Source organism: Cetorhinus maximus, chromosome 6 (genome assembly GCF_964194155.1).
Source record: "Cetorhinus maximus chromosome 6, sCetMax3.hap1.1, whole genome shotgun sequence".
NCBI classification, from domain to species: domain Eukaryota; kingdom Metazoa; phylum Chordata; class Chondrichthyes; order Lamniformes; family Cetorhinidae; genus Cetorhinus; species Cetorhinus maximus.
In genome coordinates, this window is record NC_135884.1 from 51819262 (window position 1) to 51840576 (window position 21315).

At 44.7% G+C, this 21315-nt stretch overlaps 1 protein-coding gene across 2 annotated transcripts in view; it reads right to left on the reverse strand.

Moving 5' to 3' along the window:
* Positions 1 to 1436: 1436 nt before the first annotated feature.
* pdzrn3b (PDZ domain containing RING finger 3b) overlaps positions 1437 to 21315 on the reverse strand; it is a 381612-nt gene continuing 361733 nt past the window's right edge. For both annotated transcript variants that reach the window (XM_078543728.1, XM_078543729.1), the window contains 2 exons: positions 12387 to 12503; positions 1437 to 3969 (listed from right to left, as the gene is read on the reverse strand). In XM_078543728.1, the coding sequence (XP_078399854.1) occupies positions 2386 to 3969; positions 12387 to 12503 (1701 nt within the window). In that variant the 3' untranslated portion in view covers positions 1437 to 2385. The remainder of the gene's footprint in view (positions 3970 to 12386; positions 12504 to 21315) is intronic.

Consider the following 21315-nt stretch of genomic DNA (forward strand, 5'->3'; position numbering starts at 1 on the left):
CCTGGGATTAAATGTGTCCCAATCCAATATAGTGGCCTGTGCATTGGGGGAGATTGGGTCACAATCTCTACCTGAAATCCATTCCCCTAAAGCTCAATTTGCACCCAAAAAATGGGCAAGACGAAGTTGAATTACTCACTCAATGACTCAGAACCAAACGACGCGGAGTTCTGGCATTCAGTCATTACACCACTGAAATGACGTGGAAGTTCAGTAGTTTGCACACGTGCAGAATAACATTGAAATCCAGAAATGGTTGTCAGTGATTCTGTTTCTCGGGAGTGTGTGCTGTTGGTACATTAGTTGAAAGGAGAGAAATGTGAGCATCACTGGCAAAGCCAGCATTTATTGCCCGTTCTTAATTACCCTACAGAAGGTGGTGGGGTGAGCCTTTGTGACATTTCTTCTTGTATTGTTTGAGTGGAGAGATTGGGACATATTTTGCTCTCTGAGGCAAATGAACATCCTCAGCCTCATGCACGGACAGTAATTTTATGTTGTTCCATGTATTTCAGTGCTGCATCTCCTGGTAAGATATTGAAATAGCAGTCACCAGAGGGGCAGGGCAGACGCCAAATACTTCACACTTAACTGCACATGTACAGTCATCTCACCATTATTATTTCTGCAGCAAAATCTGGCCCATTGGATGCTGCAGAGACATTTGGGTGTTCTTTATCTTTTCTTGCAAAGATTAAATTAACAAATTTATAATTTTGGGGAAAACCATTTTTGCTTTAAATTAAGAAAACTTATTGCGTTCATAATAAGCAGACAGTATAGGATTCTGCCGGATCCTATATAAAAAGAATAGTACCTTTTTTGTACTTGTTTGCAGTTTAAAGGAAACAAAAGGTGCCATATGACGGACTGTACAAACCAGTCAGAGTAAACTGGCAAATGATTGTGAATATCAAGGCTGATATGGAAGAGGCTGTAGACATATGCTGCAGTGATGGACTAGACTTAAGTAAATTGGTGACCACAATAGTTCAGAGTGCACTCTATTTTCAATATAGCACCTCTCAGGAATTTTACTTTTTTACATTATGAGGTAAATGTTCCATAACGTTGTGTTAAATGGATGAATGAAAGTGATGGGACCACGGGCCAGGAACCTTATAAAAGAGCTTGTGTTATAACTCAGCCTTTGAGGGTATAGCGAAATTGACAAAATAATTTTCATTGGTTACCAATAAGAATGACATTTAAACCTAGATTTGATTTGCCAGATTCGTTATTAGAGTGAGATTGGAAAAGGACAAATTCAGACATATTAATTTCCCTGTCAAGCTACCTGAGAGATAGTTCCCGTGATTTAAATATCAAAGTTAATAGTGCAAAATTATAGATCTAACTGCTGCAAAGGGCTAGCGTTGAAATTGATGATGTTGTTGATCTTGTTTATTTGAAATAATGTAACATGCAATTGAAACTCAAATATAAAACAATAATTTATTTTCATCTTTTACAAGACATCAAAAGTGTGTGACTAACTAAATATTAATTAAACTGCATAAGTTTAATACATTCAAGCCTACAAAGCACACAATAAACTACAATGGGTTTTCACAATTACACAATCTGTTTCATATAAACAAATGATATTTATGTACATGCAAAGAAAACAGCTCTAATTTACTGCAGTAAAAGCAGAAAGCGCTGGGAGTACTCAACAGGCCTGGCAGCAACTGTGAACAGAGAAGCAAGAATTCTTCAAGAAGAACCATATTTGGCTCAACATTAATACCTTTTCTCTCCAGACCTGCTGAGTATTTCCAGCACTTTCTGTTTTTATTTCAGATTTCCAGCATCCGCAGTATTTTGCTTTTAATTGACTGCAGCTTGTTTTGCCAGCAGAACTGCTTACATTTAAGCACGTTCCAGCAGTTTTTATAAGGTCTTCCAGCTGAAAACTGATTCAAACTTAAGCAAGTTACACGTAGAACAGCAAGAAATTATAAAATAAAAGATCTTTTTCCATATAAATAGATACATGACTGCAGATTTCTGTATGATCTAGGCAAGTAGCATTTTATATCTAAAACACCTGATAGGAGTCTCCAATTCATATAAAATATTAACAATGACTAAAGTCTATTGGCATATGTGAATTTCCAAAGGTAATAACTTGTAGATTCTAAGCAATGTGAAAAACAAGGTATCAGGTGGTTGCTTAAAGTACACTACTTATTATTTCTGCCTTTAAAAAGGCACAATCAGATCAATTTGTGTCTTGTCACCCACTGATGTATATGTAGCACTTCCATTCACATATGGACCACTGATGTATTTTATATATTTACAAAATATGCCACTTTTAACGAGGCAAGATCTTTTCTACCTCAATTGGTAGTATTTAATTTATATCGTGGAAAAGCTTACTTATACAGTAGTTACTGATAACAGGGAGTTATATATCCTTGTTCCATCTGGTGATTTAGTACCATGGGTTAACAGTTCCTGTATTGTCATCCAGTTATCAAAAATTTTCTTGCTCCTTTTCTTCATCATTTTTTTGTGGCTCAGTTCAATTATGTTCACTTCTTTCTTCTCATCAGTACTCTGCTGTTCTTTTAAACATTCCAATCTACTCTGCATCATGAATTCACGCCGCCTTCTCTGCTCTTTTGCACGTACCAAATGCTGCTTACGTTCTTCTTTGCTCCAATAGCGGCCCATTTTCATCTCACTTATTGCATCATCATCAGTTGTCATACCGCAACGTTCTTCTTTAATCTTCAATGCGCGTTCCTTAAGAAGTCTATCCCTGACAGGTCGCTTGGTAATGTATCTGGTTCCATCACTTCGGATCTTTACCTTCCACTCCATTTTGGGCTCTATCTGATTTGAAGATTCATGAGAAGGCGGCTCTTTGCACATGCTTACAAGACTCATTTGGCTCTGTGCATATTCCACAGCAGATTTCTGTTGTATCAACTGCATGTAGCTTTGATAGTGCTGAGCATGTGCTGGGATATGAGCATGTCTGTATGGGGAATGGTGGAATGTGGTTGGACAGGGGACGTGCTGTGACCCTGAGTTCTGGGAGAAAGCATGGCCTTTGTTGCTCTCGGCAATTTTTTTCTCCTCCTTTCCGTCAGACTGGTGGCTATGGTCAGATTCCTTGGTGGCAGAGTTGGATTTTGCAGGGATATACTCTTGGCTCCTTGTAAGGGGCTGTAGTGGCTTTTGGGGCGAATTGTTCGGAACAGAATTGCTGGCTGTCCCCTCAATGCTTTGACTGTTGATATTTTCAGCTGTTCTACGCAAGGAATTGTCAGGAGATAATTCTAATGTCAGTGGTGTGCTTCGACAACTCTCACCAGTATTGTAGGCACTGGAGCTATCCTTATCTGATTTTTCAGGCAGTTCTGTGATGTCAGACAGCTCGTGCCTGCGGCTATCAATGCTGGTGTTGTAGTTGTGGAAACCGCTGTTGTGTAACATCCATGACTCCCTGTATTGCTCTTTCAGCTGTTGCATCTTATGGGCTCGCACAATGTTCAGACACTCGAGCTCAATGTTGCGCAGTTCATCATTCAACATTTCAAGTTCTCGGTCAACAATTTCCTGGTCATTTTTACTCATATCCATGGCGCTGCTTTGATAGTAAAGGCTATACTGATTGGCACTCTGCATTTGACATTTTAGCTCCAGCAGTTCGCGGAATCTCTCGCACTCATCAGCTGGAATGCCAAGAAAATCTGCATCTGTGTAGTCTCCAGAGATGAATGATTCATTACTGAATGGCATGTCACAACTTCCAAGAGTATCATGGCTGTACATGAGTTTCATGTGGCTGCTCAAGGTATGAGAGGCGGTTTGCTCGTCTCCGACGTTCTCTTGCTCAGAGCTTTCATCATTTCGAGTGCTCTCATCGGTACGCCCAACGCCACTATCTTTCTCATGCTGATTAGACAATATAGTGGCTGTATCTGTTGTTCCTTCTTCTTCTTCTTGCTTTTTCTGGAATACAAAGGAATGAAAGAGAGCAGGCAAAAATATCTAAAAACTTTCACCTAACCTGAAAAGTGGATGATTTGAACATTGGAAAATGAAAAGCTAGGAAGCAGTTGTGCAGGAAAATTAAATTAAAAAATGCTATTTTCTGGTATACAATTCCAGCATTCTGCATTAAGCTACTTTTAAAAATGCATTCAAGGGATGTGGGCTTCGCTGGCTGGGCCAGCATTTATTGCCCACTCCTGGTTGCCCTTGAGAAGGTGGTGGTGAGCTGCCTTCTTGAACAGCTGTAGTCTCTGTGGTGTGGGTACACCCACAGTGCAGTTAAGGAGAGAGTTCCAGGATTTGACCCAATGACATTGAAGGAACAGCAATATATTTCCAAGTCAGGGTGGTGAGTGGCTTGGAGGGGAACTTCCAGGTGGTGGCGTTCCCATGTGCCTGCTGCCTTGTCCTTCTAGATGCTAGTGGTCATGAGTTTGGAAGGTGCTGTCTAAAGAGTCTTTGCGAGTTTCTGCAGTGCATCTTGTAGATGGTACACACTGCTGCTGCTGTGTGTCGGTGGTGTAGGGAGTGAATGATTGTAGATGTGGTGCCAATCAAATGGGCTGCTTTGTCCTGGATAGTGTCAAGCTTCTTGAGTGTTGTGGGAACTGCACTCATCCAGGCAAGTGGGGAGTATTCCATTACGCCCCTGACTTGTGCCTTGTAGATGGTGGACAGGGTCTGGGGAGTCAGTAAGTGACTTACTTGCCACAGAATTCCTAGCCTCTGACCTGCTCTTGTAGTCACAGTATTTATATGGCTAGTCCAGTCTAGTTTCTGGTCAATGGTAACTCCAGGATGTTGAAAGTGGGGGATTCAATGGTAATGTCGTTGAATGTCAAGGGGCGATGATTATAATCTCTCTTGTTGGAGATGGTCATTGCCTGGCGCTTGTGTGGTGTGAATGTTACTTGCCACTTGTCAGCCCAAGCCTGGATATTGTCCAGGTCTTGCTGTATTTGGACACAGACTGCTTTAGTATCTGAGGAGTTGTGAACGTGGCTGAACATTGTGCAATCATCAGCGAATATCCCCACTTCTGACCTTATATTGGAAGGAAGGTCATTGTAGCAGCTGAAGATGGTTGGGCCTCGGACACTACCCTGAGGAACTCCTGCAGTGATGTCCTGGAGCTGAGATGATTGACCTCCAACAATCACAACCATCTTCCTCGGTGCTAGGTATGACTCAAACTAACGGAGAGCTTTCCCCCGATGCCCACTGACTCCAGTTTTGCTAGGGCTCCTGATGCCACACTTGGTCAAATGTGGCCTTGATGTCAAGGGCAGTCACTCGCACCTCACCTATGGAGTTCAGCTCTTTTGTCTATGTTTGAACCATTGACTCCTTTTACAAAAGATTACAAGTAGCAAAAATCTGAAACAAAGGCAGAAGATGATGGAAACAGCTTGTTTTTTTCAGAATCTGAATGATGGATTAACCTCGAAATGTTAACCCGGCAGAAGTTGAAGGAATTGTGTATTTTCAGTGGTTTGTCCAACAAAATGTAGTCATTAGACATTGTGCCCCTGATTTTAGAATTGGGTTTGGGTGGGGTTGGCAGGGGAACAGAAGCACGCAGCATATGAGGCGCACACCTGAGTGGGGTGGGGAGGGGTTTGGTGATTTGGAGACTCGGCTGATTTCAACAGCTGGGCCTTATTTCCATTCATTTTCTTTGACTCATGTCTAGAGCCAGGCAGATCCAGTAGCTGGGCTCAGGGCAGCAGAAGGAAGCTGCAGCCAAAGACTTGCAGAAGTGGTCCCCAGAATCAGGCGATAGTTGGGTTCCAAATGAGGGGAGGTGGTGGCATAATGGTAATGTTACTCAACTAGTAATCCAGAGGCCCAGGCTATTGCCCTGGGGATATAGGTTCAAATCTCACTACGCAGCTGGTGGAATTTAAATTCAATTAATAAATCTGGAATATAAAGCTGGTCTTGGTATTGGTGACCATGAAACTATCAGCGTTCGTTGTAAAAACTCATTTGGTTCACTAATGTCCTTTAGGGAAGGAAATCTGCCATCCTTACAGGTCTGGTCTACATATGAATCCAGACCCACAGCAATGTGGCTGACTCTTAACTGCCCTCTGAAATAGCCTAGCAAGCCACTCAGTTCAAAGGCTATTAGGGATGGGCAACAAATGCTGGCCTTGGCAGTGACACCCACATCCCATGAAAGAATGAAAAAAGGGGGTCGGGGAAGGTGATGGAGCCATTGGTGAGTAATACCCAGGGCTATCTTGTGGGAGCCAAGCAAACACGAACCACAAGGATACCTGAAATAAAATCTAAAAGCATACCTGCCTGGGTCTTTTCTGGCCCATGATCTAGCTTCTGTCATGTTTGACCCTACAGGGAAGCCCCACTATAGTCTCCCACTAAATTAGCTGATCGGATCCCAATAGAGTCATTGGGCTCAGATCTACATATTTAAACAAGATCCTTCCAGTTTGGGACAGCTTTCTTGATAGTCTGTTCAAAAGAGCATGTTAACATCAGGATAGGTTGGGAAGGCCTAGAATGAGAGGGGCTGAATAAATTGAGCCTTTACTCTCTGGAATAGAAGAATGAGAGGTGATCTTACACGTGCAAAATTTTTTAAGGAATTGATGGGGTAGACACATAGGTTGTTTCCTCTGACTGGAGAATCAAGAATATGGAGGCGCAGTCTCAGGATAAGGTGTTAGTCATTTAGGACTGAGATGAGGATAAATTTCGTCACTCTGAGGCTTGTAAATCTTTAAATTGTCTACCCTAGAGGGTTGTGGATGATCTATCATCGAGTATATTCTAGGCTGAGATGAACAGGTATTTGATGTTTCAGGGATTTAACAGCAGGTGAGAAAGTGCAGTTGAGGCAGATCAGCCATGATCGTATTGAATGGCAGAGCTCAAGGGGCCATACAGTCTACTCCTGCTCCTCCTTCATATGTTCTTACATTCTTTGGCAGTGGGATCAAAGAGGATAAATTATTTGCCCTCATTTTAACTATACTCCCATCTAAGTGTTAAAATTAGGGTTTGTTAATCTAGACCAGACAATAGTTTTTTTTACATTGGAACAATGTGCTTTATCGATCTCATCATTTGTGTAGTAAAAAAGTAAACTATTAGGTTTATGTTTCAGAAAGAACGGTTCAGTCTTAACTGCTGTCATTGAGCATGTATTTGTTGTAATAGTAATATAACAGTCCACAATTTCATCAGTTACTCCTCTTGTCCTTTTGTGCCTTCACTGTTATCTCTTTGCCAGGACAGGCAAATTGTTCTACTCCAGAAAACCAGTTGGTGAAGAATAGAACTGGAGCCAATCTTTACAAACTTTTATACTTAATTACATAATTACATGTTATAAACATACATTTCCTAACCCAACAACCACAGTTTTAATCTGTGTCTACTAATAGGGCTTAAGTGAAACCCCTGTTAATACTCACTACCTGCATACGATTAATCACAATTAAAATACATTTAACAATTAATGCACCATTAACACAATTAATCTGTTCAAGCTACTGCCAATTCTCTAGATGATGTTCAGGAACACCTATTGGTTGACATTTTTTAATATTCGTTCTTAGCATGTGAGCGTCACTGACAAGGCCAGCAGTTGTTGCCCACCCTTAATTGCCTTTTTTCGAACTTCCCCCTTGTTTCTACTTGGCATCTCCCTGAGGCAACTCCATCCAGTTTAGGAATTCATAATGTGGGAAATAATAAATACAACTCATTGTACACACCAAACTATAAAATAAGGTTATAATGAACTTAACATGAAAAGAAATAAAGGTGCTTCTCAGTAGTTTCTTGTCTTGCACCATCAATTAATCAAACTGCAATAATTGGTATTATTATTTCAGAAATAAAACATTAGTTCAGCCATGAATTTCATAACAGAAGTGTGCAGGGATTATTGCAAATTACAAAATATATTTTTGTTAATAATATGTACTCCTTGGAAAAATCACCAAAGACGATTTTTGTTTCCTGAAGTGTGATATTAATTGATTCCAGTCAGTATAACTGATATAGTCTCCCAACCTCGGAAGGCCTGCTTCTACCTCATACCCAAAATCCACAAACAGGACTGTCCTGGCAGACCGATCGTGTCAGCCTGTTCCTGCCCCACGGAACTCATTTCTTGCTATCTTGACTCCATTCTCTCTCCCTTTGTCCAGTCCCTTCCCACATACATCTGTGATTCCTCTGACACCCTACATCATATCAACAATTTCCAGTTCCCTGGCCCCAACCGCCTCCTCTTCACCATGGACTTCCAATCCCTCTACACCTCCATCCCCCACCGGGATGGTCTGATGGCTCTCCGCTTCTACCTCGAACAGAGGCCCGAACAATCCCCATCCACCACTACTCTCCTCCGTCTGGCTGAACTTGTTCTCACACTGAACAATTTCTCCTTAAACTCTTCTCACTTCCTCCAAATAAAAGGTGTGGCTATGGGTACCCACATGGGCCCCAGCTATGTCTGTCTCTTTATGGGGTATGTGGAACATTCCTTGTTCCAGTCCTACTCCGGCCCCCTCCCACAACTCTTTCTCCGGTACATCAATGATTACTTCGGCGCTGCTTCATGCTCTTGTCTGGACCTGGAAAAATTTTTATTAATTTTGCTTCCAATTTCCACCCCTCCATCATTTTCATATGGTCCATCTCTGACACTTCCCTTCCCTTCCTTGACCTCTCTGTCTCAATTTCTGGTGATAGACTGTCCACCAATATCCATTACAAGCCTACCGACTCCTACAGCTACCTCGACTACAGCTCCTCACACCCCGCTTCCTGTAAGGACTCCATCCCATTCTCTCAGTTCCTTTGCCTCCGTCGCATCTGTTCTGATGATGCCACTTTCAAAAACAGTTCCTCTGACATGTCCTCCTTCTTCCTTAACCGAGGTTTTCCACCCACGGTGGTTGACAGGGCCCTCAACCGTGTCCAGCCCATCTCCCGCGCATCCGTCCTCACACCTTCTTCTCCCTCCCAGAAACATGATAGGGTCCCCTTGTCCTCACTTATCACCCCACCAGCCTCCGCATTCAAAGGATCATCCTCCGCCATTTCCAGCATGATGCCACCACCAAACACATCTTCCCTTCACCCCCCCAGCGGCATTCCGCAGGGATCATTCCCTCCGTGACAACCTGGTCCACTCCTCCATCACCCCCTACACCTCAAACCCCTCCCACGGCACCTTCCCATGCAACCGCAGACGATGCAACACCTGCCCCTTTACTTCCCCTCTCCTCATTGTCCAAGGGCCCAAACACTTCTTTCAAGTGAAGCAGCATTTCACTTGCACTTCCCTCAACTTAGTCTACTGCATTTGTTGCTCCCAATGCGGTTTCCTCTACATTGGAGAGACCAAACGCGGACTGGGTGACCGCTTTGCAGAACACCTTCGGTCTGTCCGCAAGCATTACCCAGACCTCCCTGTCGCTTGCCATTTCAACACTCCACCCTGCTCTCATGCTCACATGTCTGTCCTTGGCTTGCTGCATTGTTCCAGTGAAGCTCAACGCAAACTGGAGGAACAGCACCTCATCTTCCGACTAGGCACTTTACAGCCTTCCGAACTGAATATTGAGTTCAACAATTTTAGATCATGAACTCTCTCTTCCATCCCCACCCCCTTTCTGATTTTCCCCCTCCTTTTTGTTTTTTCCAATAATTTATATAGATTTTTCTTTTCCCACCTATTCCCATTATTTTTAAATGTATTTCCATCCATTGTTAAATCTCTACCTTTTAGCCTTTTTTGATTCCTTCACCCTACCCCACCCCCACTAGGGCTATCTGTACCTTGCTCGTCCTGCTTTCTACCCTTAATTAGCACATTCCTTTAGATAATATCACCACCTTCAACACCTCTTTGATCTTTTGTCTGTGACATCTTTTGGTTATCTCCACCTATCACTGGCCCTCTATCCAGCTCTTCTTGTCCCCACCCCCCCCAACCAGCTTATATTTCACCCCTTTTCTATTTTTCCTTAGTTCTGTTGAAGAGTCATGCGGACTCGAAACGTAATTGTGCTCCTCTCCGCAGATGCTGCCAGACTTGCTGAGTTTTTCCAGGTATTTTTGTTTTTGTTTTGGATTTCCAGCATCCCCAGTTTTTTGTTTTTATCTTAGTATAACTGATATATTTGCAGAATGGCTGGTGCATTTCTGCATATGGTGGGGGTGAGGGGGCTACTCACTTATTGTTTAATAGCTTCTGCTACACTGGCAACAAGCCTATGAAAATGGAATGTTCCAAATGCTATGAATATGTGCTTAACACGTTATGTTTTAATTCCAACAATTTCAGGTGCACTAGTTGATATTAAAAAAAAAGAGAGGAAATTAGCTTAGCTTAGCATCATGCACTAATTTGCAAACTAATGCAGCATGGAAGAATTCGCTGGTCCGGTAGGAATAAGGAGATTCCTGATGGGTTACATGACAAGAGTTTCACAGCAGAAAAAGGCCAGCAGGTTCAGCTGTTGTTACATCACAATTTGTAATATTTTCTGGCTTTACTGTATTCAGCAAAGCTTTCAGGTATATGTGCCAACAGTTATAAACATGTGAGCTCACAGTCCCAACCTTATTTGTTGATCATCAAATTTAACGTAACACTTTTAGTAAAACAGCATAAGATGCTCGTTGTGTGTAGGGAGATAAGTAAGAGATTGCCCATGTAGTTTAATTTTCTGTTGCCACAACTCAGTAATTCATGGATTGCATTTCAAAGGTCAATGCTCACGAAGAATCAACATATTTCACAGAATCACAAAATTGTTATGGCACACATGGATGCCAATGTCTGCACTGGACCTCCAAATGAGTACTGGAACTAGGGCCATTCCCCCACTTTCTCTTCTCCTCATAACCCTGCACATTTTTCCTTTTCAAATAACATTCCAATTCCCTTGAGTGCCTCCATTGAACCTGCCTCCACCACACTCTCAGGCAGCACATCCCAGATCTTAACCACTCATTGAGTGCATGGGTAATTTGACGTTTTATAGGGCAGAAACAGTTTGAGGAGATGAATAGCGTAGGCATGCTGCTGGGTGAAGTGGCTGTGCCATCCTCACCCCTCAGTTTTAATTTTGCTATTGAGAACAGGCAAGAAGGGACAAAGAGAAGTGAGACAGGAAATCTGCAGAGTCTCAAGATACAAGGAAATGGAAAATGATAGGAGAAACAAAGTGCTGAATGCTGGAAGACAAAACAATGGAGATGGAATAGAAGGACATGTTAGCGTTCAGGGATAATAAAGGAAGTGTATGATGCTAAAAGTGTGAGATAAAAGCGTTAGCAGTGCGAGGCTTGAAAGTAGCTCCAAATTATTCCAGATGGCATGTGAGACGCAGCAACAGATTAATGGTTGATCTAAGTGAATCACATACAGTTAATGCCTGGAGTTTACTGTTGGCTAATGTGTGAAGCCACTCAAGTGAAGCCACTACAAGGAGTAGAGGATTATATATTCTGTTCCATTACTCAGTCACAGCAATTCTAGATATAAAAAGAAAAATCACATTTTCCCAGGATGGTTGCTCACACAAGACCAGAAGCCACTGGTAATGAGAAACAACAGATGCATAATACCACAGTTGCAACTCAATAACCAACGTGAATGTTTAAAATTGCCATGAAAATATATCTTTAAGTTTAAGAGTGTTTATTAGGAAGAGGGAACAAAATTCTTGTACTGCATATATTTAAAAATGTTCATCTATTGTCCACTTTAGCGTAGTTTTTCAAAAGCAATGCCTGTACATCAGGCTATTTATATTATAGATGAAATAACTAGCTTAAATTATTGAGCAAAAACGTATGATGTCTAGTATTAAAAAGACAAGAATGAAGTTTGTATCATACCAATTTAGTGGAAGGTCGTCTGCCCAGTGTGTGTAGGCATTGGTACCAAAACTTTATTTTTTGGGTCCATTTTTTAGGCATCCTGGATGTCTAAATCAGAGGCTAGATTGCTTCAATAAGTTAGAGGCCTGATGCTTGTTGACTAACTCCTTGGTGAGATAAGTTAGCAAGGATAGGTCAGGAGTTGGGTTTGCCCCAACTCAACAGTCCAAGGTAAATTTCAAAAAGCTTTTCTGTGATGTCAGGAAGAGCAAGAATGCTTCCCTAACTTCACAGGCATTGGGATCACTCCTCAAGCTCATTCTAACCAACTTTCAGGACTACCTGAGGGCTGCTGCCAATGAGGCAGGCAGTTCGACAGTGAAGTCTTTCTTTCCGGCAAGCTGCTTGTGGAGGATAGCCAGCGAGCAGTGTTGAATCTGTCTAATTTCTATGCCTCATAGTAGCTTTAGAAAAAATTACTGAAGTTATAGTCTCATTACCTGTTGAAGCATGCTGGCTGTAAACTGCATAGCCTGATGATGCTGTTCTTCTAGCATGTCCATATGCAAATCATCCAGGAAATCATTTCGGTCGTCATCCATCCAGCCTTCATCCAACTGCATTTGAGAGAAAGCAATATAAACATATTATAATGTATCTGCATGCCAAAAGCAATTAATAATATAATGTGAGACAATAACAACTTGCATTTACGTAGTGCCTTTAACATAGATAAACATTCCCAAGATTCTTTTCAGGAGCGTAATCAAATAAATGGATGCTGAGTCAAAGGAGGAGTTACTCGGAGGAATGGGAAAAACTTGGCTAAAGAGGTGAACTTTAAGAAGGGTCTTAAATGTGGATAAGGAAATGGGAAGGTTTATGAAAGAAATTCTACGATGTTAGGCCTAGGCAGATGGGGAGGATGGGGTTTGCCTAAGAGATCAGAGAAATGGAAATTTGGAGGGTTTGTAGGGTTGGAGAATTTTAAAAATAAGCAGGATAGGGGGACAGTGTGTCAAGAGGATGATGAGATTTTAACACAGGGATTATAATTTTCAATTTGAGGCACTACCAGGAGCCAATGCAGAACAGTGAGATGAAAGCTGGCAGGTGAACAGGATTGGGTACAGGGAAGGGTATGGACAGCATTGTTCCCTCTGAATTGTGCAGCAACCCAGAAGTTACCATAAAGGCTGCGCACAAATTGTCCCCTTTTAAGATAGTGCATGTTCATGGCCATGAAAAAAATTTAAACAGACTGCGCATTTAAATGAATCAGCTGTGCATAACAAAAAATGAATTAGAGGAGGGGACATTGATGAACAGCAGAGTATGGATGAACTGAAGTTTATGGAGGGTGGAAGGTTGTCCAGGAGAGCATTGGGATAGTTGAATGTAGAAGCAACAAAGGAATAGATGAAGGTTTCAGCAGCAGATGGCTAAGGCAGGGATCGAGGTGAGCCAGGTTACAGGGATGGAAGTAGGCAGTCTTTGTGATGGAGAGGATTTAATGTCAGAAGCTAAGCTTGTGGGTGAACAGGATGGTGAGGTTGTGAAAAGTCTGCTTCAACATGACAATAATCAGAGAACGGGGTGCAATGGGTGGCAAAGGTATTGAGTATTGAAAGACATTTGATGACACTCTCAAGACCTATAGTAATGATTCAGACATTAAGAGAACACATAAAATAAAGTTCGAACGGCCATTAATTCCAACCAAAAACAGACAAATCTCAGTTTAGATAAAACAAAATTTTGTCACTGTTATCAAAAACTTGACATTGGAAATTTTTTTATTAATAGGTAAAAATTAAATTTCTAAGTCAATTCTGAAAGTTAATATAAAATATATTAGTATATTTTATCAAATGAGCCAAACATATCGAAGTAAGTTGAATTTTCTCCAGACCTTTAAGTGAACAATTATTTCATATAATTTTAAAGAGTACAAGTTTAATGTGGAATTTTCTGTCACTTTTCTGATTTCTAATCCAGTAGTACTAACTCCTCTTCCACTGTGCCCCTCAGATTTGGCATAGAACAAAGCTGCTCAGAGAGACACTACTGATTTACATTATTTTTCGAGTATGGAGGTTGTGATTCGTGACCTATGTTTTTTCCAGTGGAGGTAGACAACGTGTAAATTTTGTCCTGCCACCTCATTTAAATGATAATGACGTGCTGCATGGGTAACAGGACCTAGGAGTGTGCGAGACTGCAATGTGTTCCAAATAGCCTACAGTTCTTAAAGGAAGTATGTCCCTCTTAAAGTGAAGCTGCACCGGATAACTAAAGACTGCAAATAACTTGAACCGATTTAGTCAAAGTGAAGGAACAGCGAACACCAGGCAAAGCTGTTCCAAGATTCTGCAGGCTTCAAGGGTCTCAGATGCCTCACTAGAGGAACTCTTCACAGAATCACAATGCAGAAGAGGCCCTTCGGCCCATCAAGTCTGCACCGACACGTGAGAAACACCTGACCTACCTACCCAATCCCATTTACCAGCACTTGGCTCATAGTCTTGAATGTTATGACGTGCCAAGTGCTCATCCAGGTACTTTTTAAAGGATGTGAGGCAACCCGCCTCCACCACCTTCCCAGGCAGTGCATTCCAGACCGTCACCACCCTCTGGGTAAAAAGGTTTTTCCTCACATCCCCCCTAAACCTCCTGCCCCTCACCTTGAACTTATGCCCCTATGTGACTGACCTTTCAAATAAGGGGACAGCTGCTCCCTATCCACCCTGTCCATGCCCCTCATAATCTTGTACACCTCGATCAGGTCGCCCCTCAGTCTTCTCTGCTCCAACAAAAACAACCCAAGCCTATCCAACCTCTCTTCATAACTTAAATGTTTCATCCCAGGCAACATCCTGGTGAATCTCCTCTGCACCCCCTCCAGTGCAATCACATCCTTCCTATAATGTGGCGACCAGAACTGCACGTAGTACTCCAGCTGTGGCTTCACTAAGGTTCTATACAACTCCAACATGACCTCCCTACTTTTGTAATCTACGCCTCGATTGATGAACGCAAGTGTCCCATATGCCTTTTTCACCACCCCACTAACATGCCCCTCTGCCTTCAGAGATCTATGCACACACACGCCAAGGTCCCTTTGTTCCTCAGAACTACCTAGTGTCATGCTGTTCATTGAATGCTTCCGTGTCAAATTATTCCTTCCAAAATGTATCACCTCACACTTTTCAGGGTTAAATTCCATCTGCCACTTATCTGCTCATTTGACCATCCCGTCTATATCTTCCTGTAGCCCAAGACACTCAACCTCACTGTTAACCACCCGGCCAATCTTTGTGTCATCCGTAAACTTACTAATCCTATCCCCCACATAGTCATCTATGTTGTTTATATAAATGACAAATAATAGGGGACCCAGCACAGATCTCTGTGTACGCCACTGGACACTGGCTTCCAGTCACTAAAGCATCCTTCCGTCATCACCCTCTGCCTCCTACAACTAAGCCAATTTTGAATCCACCATATCAAATTACCCTGTATCCCTTGTGCATTTGCCTTCTTTATAAGTCTCTCATGTGGGACCTTGTCAAAGGCTTTGCTGAAATCTATATAAACTACATCAACTGCACCACCCTCATCTACACACCTGTTCACCTCCTCAAAAAATTCAATCAAATTTGTTAGGCATGACCTCCCTCTGACAAAGCCATGCTGACTATCCCTGATCAAACCTTGCCTCTCCAAGTGGATATAGATTCTCTCCTTCAGAACTTTCTCCAATAGTTTCCCTACCACTGACTGTTTGTAGTACACGTAAATGATTTGGAGGAAAATGTAACTGGGCTAATTAGTAAGTTTGCAGATGACACTAAGGTTGGAGGAGTTGCAGATAATGAAGAGGATTGTCAAAGGATACAACGGGATATAGATCGTTTGGAGACTTGTGCGGAGAAATAGCAGATGGAGTTTAATCCGGACAAATGTGAGGTAATGCATTATGCAAGGTCTAATACAGGTAGGAATTATACAGTAAATGGCAGAACCCTTAAGTGCATCGACGGGCAGAGGGATCTGGGTGTACAGGTCCACAGGTCACTGAAAGTGGCAACGCAGGTGGATAAGGTAGTCAGGAAGGCATATGGCATGCTTGCCTTCATCAGCAGGGGTATTGAGTTTAAAAGCTGGGAAGTCATGCTGCAGCTGTATAGAACCTTGGTTAGGCCACACTTGGAATATTGCATGCAATTCTGGTCGCCACATTACCAGAAGGATATGGAGGCATTGGAGAGTGTGCAGAGGAGGTTTACCAGGATGCTGCCTGGTCTGGAGGTTATTATCTATGAGGAGAGGTTGGAGAAACTCAGATTGTTCTCACTAGAGTGATGGAGATTGAGGGGCGACTTGATAGAAGTTTACAAAATTATGAGTGGCATGGACAGAGTAGATAGTCAGAAGCTTTTTCCCAGGGTGGAAGAGTCTACTAGGGGACATAGATTTAAGGTGAGAGGAGAAAACTTCAGAGGAGATGTGCGGGGCAAGTTTTTTACGCAGAGGGTAGTGAGTGTCTGGAATTCGCTGCCAGAGGAGGTGGTGGAAGCAGGTGAGATAGTGGTGTTTAAGAGGCAGCTTGACAAATACATGAATAGGATGGGAATAGAGGGATACCGACCCCGGAAGTGCAAAATATTTTAGTTTGACAGGCAATATGATCGGCGCAGGCTTGGAGGGCCGTAGGGCCTGTTCCTGTTTTTTTGTTCTTTATTCTTTGACGTGAGACTCACTGGCCTGTAGTTCCCTGGCTTATCTCTACAACCCTTCTTAAATAGCGGAACCACATTAGCTGTTCTCCAGTCTTCTGGTACCTCCCCCGTGGCCAGAGAGGAATTAAAAACTTGGGTCAGAGCCCCTGCGATCTCCTCCCTTGCCTCCCTCAGCAGCCTGGGACACAAATCATCTGGACTCTTGTTGGAGGAAGACTTGAAGGAAGAGGCCATGGTTCCACAGCAGGGTGGGGAGGGGCCAGGTGGAAGTGGTAAGAGGTGGCAAGCAAAGTAAATGTCTAGAGTCTGGCCCCAAAGACCTGGCAGCAGTGCCAGAAAAAGTTTAATGAGTTCACACGTGTGATCAAAGTCTGTGAATACATCTTTACATCACCTCTTATACCCTGCAAACCAACCAGTCTATCACACTGCTCAATACACCAACCCCCATCGCTCACCCTGCAACAGATGGGTCATGCGCCTAACATTCAGATTCCCAATTTCACTCGCACATACCTTCCACTGATGCCAATCTGGCACCCACCTCTTGCTGCCTCCGTATACCTCCAGCTATTCAGCTATGACAGTTCTTGAGTGATGTGCCGATCACACAATCACTGATATTTGACCTTCTCTTTTCCAGGATAAGTTTGCCCATAATTGGAGGAAGCAGCAGAGAACCAAGGGTGTGGGGAGGAGGTGGAAAGGCACATGCGGCAGGGGATTCAGATGAGGACTCCAAAGAAGCAACCTACAGGAGAAGGCTGATGAACATGTACACCATGGTGCTAGGTGTGTTGGCAGGGGTCTGCCACAAAACTGGCTGTCACTGGAAAGGAGTATGGAGGAGCCCACCTCCAACATGAGACAAGGTATTGTGTAAAGCATGGCGCTGATCCTTTCCATCCTGGATGTGGTGGCTAGATCCATGGCTGCACTAGCCAACTCAACTGTACTAAGACTGTCAGGTGGCTGCTGTCTCAGCTTCCACTGCAGCATAGGCAGAAGTCATGGAATGTCTTGAGTGTTGCAATGGAAGCTCAGACTGAGATCATGAATCGATGCTTTCTGCGTTGCAGGATTGACTGCTGTTATCGTGGCAACAGATCTGTGTTCAAGTAGCACGCAGGCTCTCACTGCAGTCCAGCAATCTGTCCTCCACCAGGATACTGAGGAACTGCCCAGTGGGAGCGTCAGAGGCTCTGTGGAGCACAAACCTGCTGTGTTCAGGATGATAGCATTCGTGCTGCCAGTACTACCACCCTGCCCGTAACCTCGCTGTTGCCAGTTAGTCAGCCTGCCCATACAACTGTGTGGATAATCAATTTCTGTTTGTATAATTGGATGTGTTATTGAATAAAGATACCATGGAAAGTTTTTTATTGGTGGCTTTTATTTTTAGATGGTGGCCAACTGGACTTGACGGGATGTCTCAGATGGATGGAACAGTGGGTCCATGTTGGTCTGAGGAAGTCACATCACTGAAATGGGAGCCTGATAATCCACTCTCTCTTTGCCCATCTTGTTTAAAGAGATCAAGGATGCCACCTTTTGTTTCTCTACTTCCTCTTCTTGAGTTGGCCTCTGAATCCTTGGAGGTAGTGGCTGTGCCCTCAAAATGGTGAAATTGTGGAGGATGCAGCAGACCATCACAAGCTTGGAGACCCCGTCCAGGCTGTATTACAGTGCTTCCCCGCCAGCCGCCAGGGCAGACTGGCTAGCTGCTCAATGATGTTCTGAGTGACTCTGTGGCTCTCAGTAAAGGCCTGTGTAGGGGATGGTGGAAGATGGTCATCAGCCTCACACAGATGGGGTAGCCCTTCTTCCTGGGCAGCCACCTCTAGTTCAGGCTTGTCCAACCTTTCCATGCAGGGGGCCACATTGCCATTTTTTTTTTCACTCAAAGGGCTGATGAGCAGATTTTGGAAAGATACATGAATTTCAATAAAAAGTTGAGTATGAAGAAAAGAAACAGCTTGCCTTCAAAAATAAAGCAATGTCAAAGAAATAAATTGATCTTTAAAAAAAAGAGTAACTAAAAAAATGACCATAAAGTGTAAGAGGGTGAGTGTGTGTGTGTCCCTTGCTCCCTCCTAGTCTCAGGGTATTTACTCGCTCACTCTCACCAGGTTGGTGTGTGGGGATGAGGGTGACTGAGAATCCTGAGACTGGGAGTGAGCCAGACGCACACATTCTCTCTCCCCCTTGTTCGCTCACCTGCGCGCTCTCTCCCCCTCTCGCTCGCGATTTCTCCCTCATGCTTGCACGTGCTCTCTCCCTTGCTCGCTCTTGCGCGCTCTATTCCTCGCTCACTCGTGCTCACTCTCTTCGTCTTTGACAGGCACACTCTCTCCCCTTCTCACGTGCATGCACTCTCTCTCTATCTCACACATGCACACTCTCTCACACACGCACACTCTCGCCCCCTCTCTCACACACGCACATTCTCTCCCCCTCTCTCACATGCACTCTCTCCCCCTCTCTCACACACGCACACTCTCTCCCACACGCACTCTCTCCCCCTCTCACACACGCACTCTCTCCCCCTCTCTCACACACGCACACTCTCTCCCTCTCTCACACACGCACACTCTCTCCCCATCTCTCACACACGCACTCTCTCCTCCTCTCACACACGCACACTCTCCCTCTCTCTCACACACGCACACTCTCCCTCTCTCTCACACACGCACACTCTCCCTCTCTCTCACACACGCACACTCTCCCTCTCTCTCTCACACGCACACTCTCCCTCTCTCTCACACACGCACACTCTCCCTCTCTCTCACACACGCACACTCTCCCTCTCTCTCACACACGCACACTCTCCCTCTCTCTCACACACGCACACTCTCCCTCTCTCTCACACACGCACACTCTCCCTCTCTCTCACACACGCACACTCTCCCTCTCTCTCACACACGCACACTCTCCCTCTCTCTCACACATGCACACTCTCCCTCTCTCTCACACATGCACATTCTCCCCCTCTCTCACTCACGCTCTCTCCCTCTCTCTCATTCACGCACTCTCCCTCTCTCTCTCACACACACTCACACACTCTCCCCCTCTCTCACTCACGCACTCTCCCTCTCTCTCACTCACGCACTCTCCCTCTCTCTCACTCACACACTCTCCCTCTCTCTCACACACTCTCCCTCTCTCTCACTCATGCACTTTCCCTCTCTCTCACACACACACTCTCTCCCTCTCTCTCTCACACACTCTCTCCCTCTCTCACCCTCTCTCTCCCTCTCTCTCACACACACACTCTCTCTCCCTCTCTCTCACACACACTCTCTCTCCCTCTCTGTCACACACACTCTCTCTCCCTCTCTCTCACACACACTCTCTTCCTCTCTCTCTCACACACTCTCTTCCTCTCTCTCTCACACACTCTCTTCCTCTCTCTCTCACACACTCTCTTCCTCTCTCTCTCACACACACTCTCTCTCCCTCTTTCTCTCACACACACTCTCTCCCTCTCTCACACACTCTCTCTCCCTCTGTCTCTCACATACACACTCTCTCCCTCTCACTCATTCCCTCTCTCACACACACTCTGTCTCTCACACACACACTCACTCTCCCTCTCACACACACTCAGGCTCTCCGCGCCCTGGGCCCTGCAGCACCTTCTCTCCCCGGGCTCCACAGCACCTTCTCTCTCCCTGAGCCCTACAGCCCCTTCTCTCTCTCCCCAGGCCCCACAGTACCTTCTCTCTCCCCTGGGCCCTGCTGCACCTTCTCTCTCCCCGGGCCCCGCAGCACCTTCTCTCTCCCTGGGCCCCGCAGCACCTTCTCTCTCCCCCGGGCCCCGCAGCACCTTCTCTCTCCTGGGCTCTGCAGCACCTTCTCTCTCCCTGGGCCCCGAAGCACCTTCTCTCTCCCTGGGCCCCGAAGCACCTTCTCTCTCCCTGGGCCCCGCAGCACCTTCTCTCTCCCTGGGCCCCGCAGCACCTTCTCTTTCCCCGGGCCTCGCAGCACCTTCTCTGTCCCCCGGGCTCCACAGCACCTTCTCTCTCCCCCGGGCCCCGCAGCACCTTCTCTCTCCCCCGGGCTCCACAGCACCTTCTTTCTCCCCGGGCCTCGCAGCACCTTCTCTGTCCCCCGGGCGCCACAGCACCTTCTCACTCCCCCGGGCCCCGCAGCACCTTCTCTCTCCCCGGGCCCCGCAGCACCTTGTGGAGGATGCAGCAGACCATCACAAGCTTGGAGAACCCGTCCAGGCTGTATTACAGTGCTTCCCCGCCAGCCGCCAGGGCAGACTGGCTAGCTGCTCAATGATGTTCTGAGTGACTCTGTGGCTCTCAGTAAAGGCCTGTGTAGGGGATGGTGGAAGATGGTCATCAGCCTCACACAGATGGGGTAGCCCTTCTTCCTGGGCAGCCACCTCTAGTTCAGGCTTGTCCAACCTTTCCATGCAGGGGGCCACATTGCCATTTTTTTTTTCACTCAAAGGGCTGATGAGCAGATTTTGGAAAGATACATGAATTTCAATAAAAAGTTGAGTATGAAGAAAAGAAACAGCTTGCCTTCAAAAATAAAGCAATGTCAAAGAAATAAATTGATCTTTAAAAAAAAGAGTAACTAAAAAAATGACCATAAAGTGTAAGAGGGTGAGTGTGTGTGTGTCCCTTGCTCCCTCCTAGTCTCAGGGTATTTACTCGCTCACTCTCACCAGGTT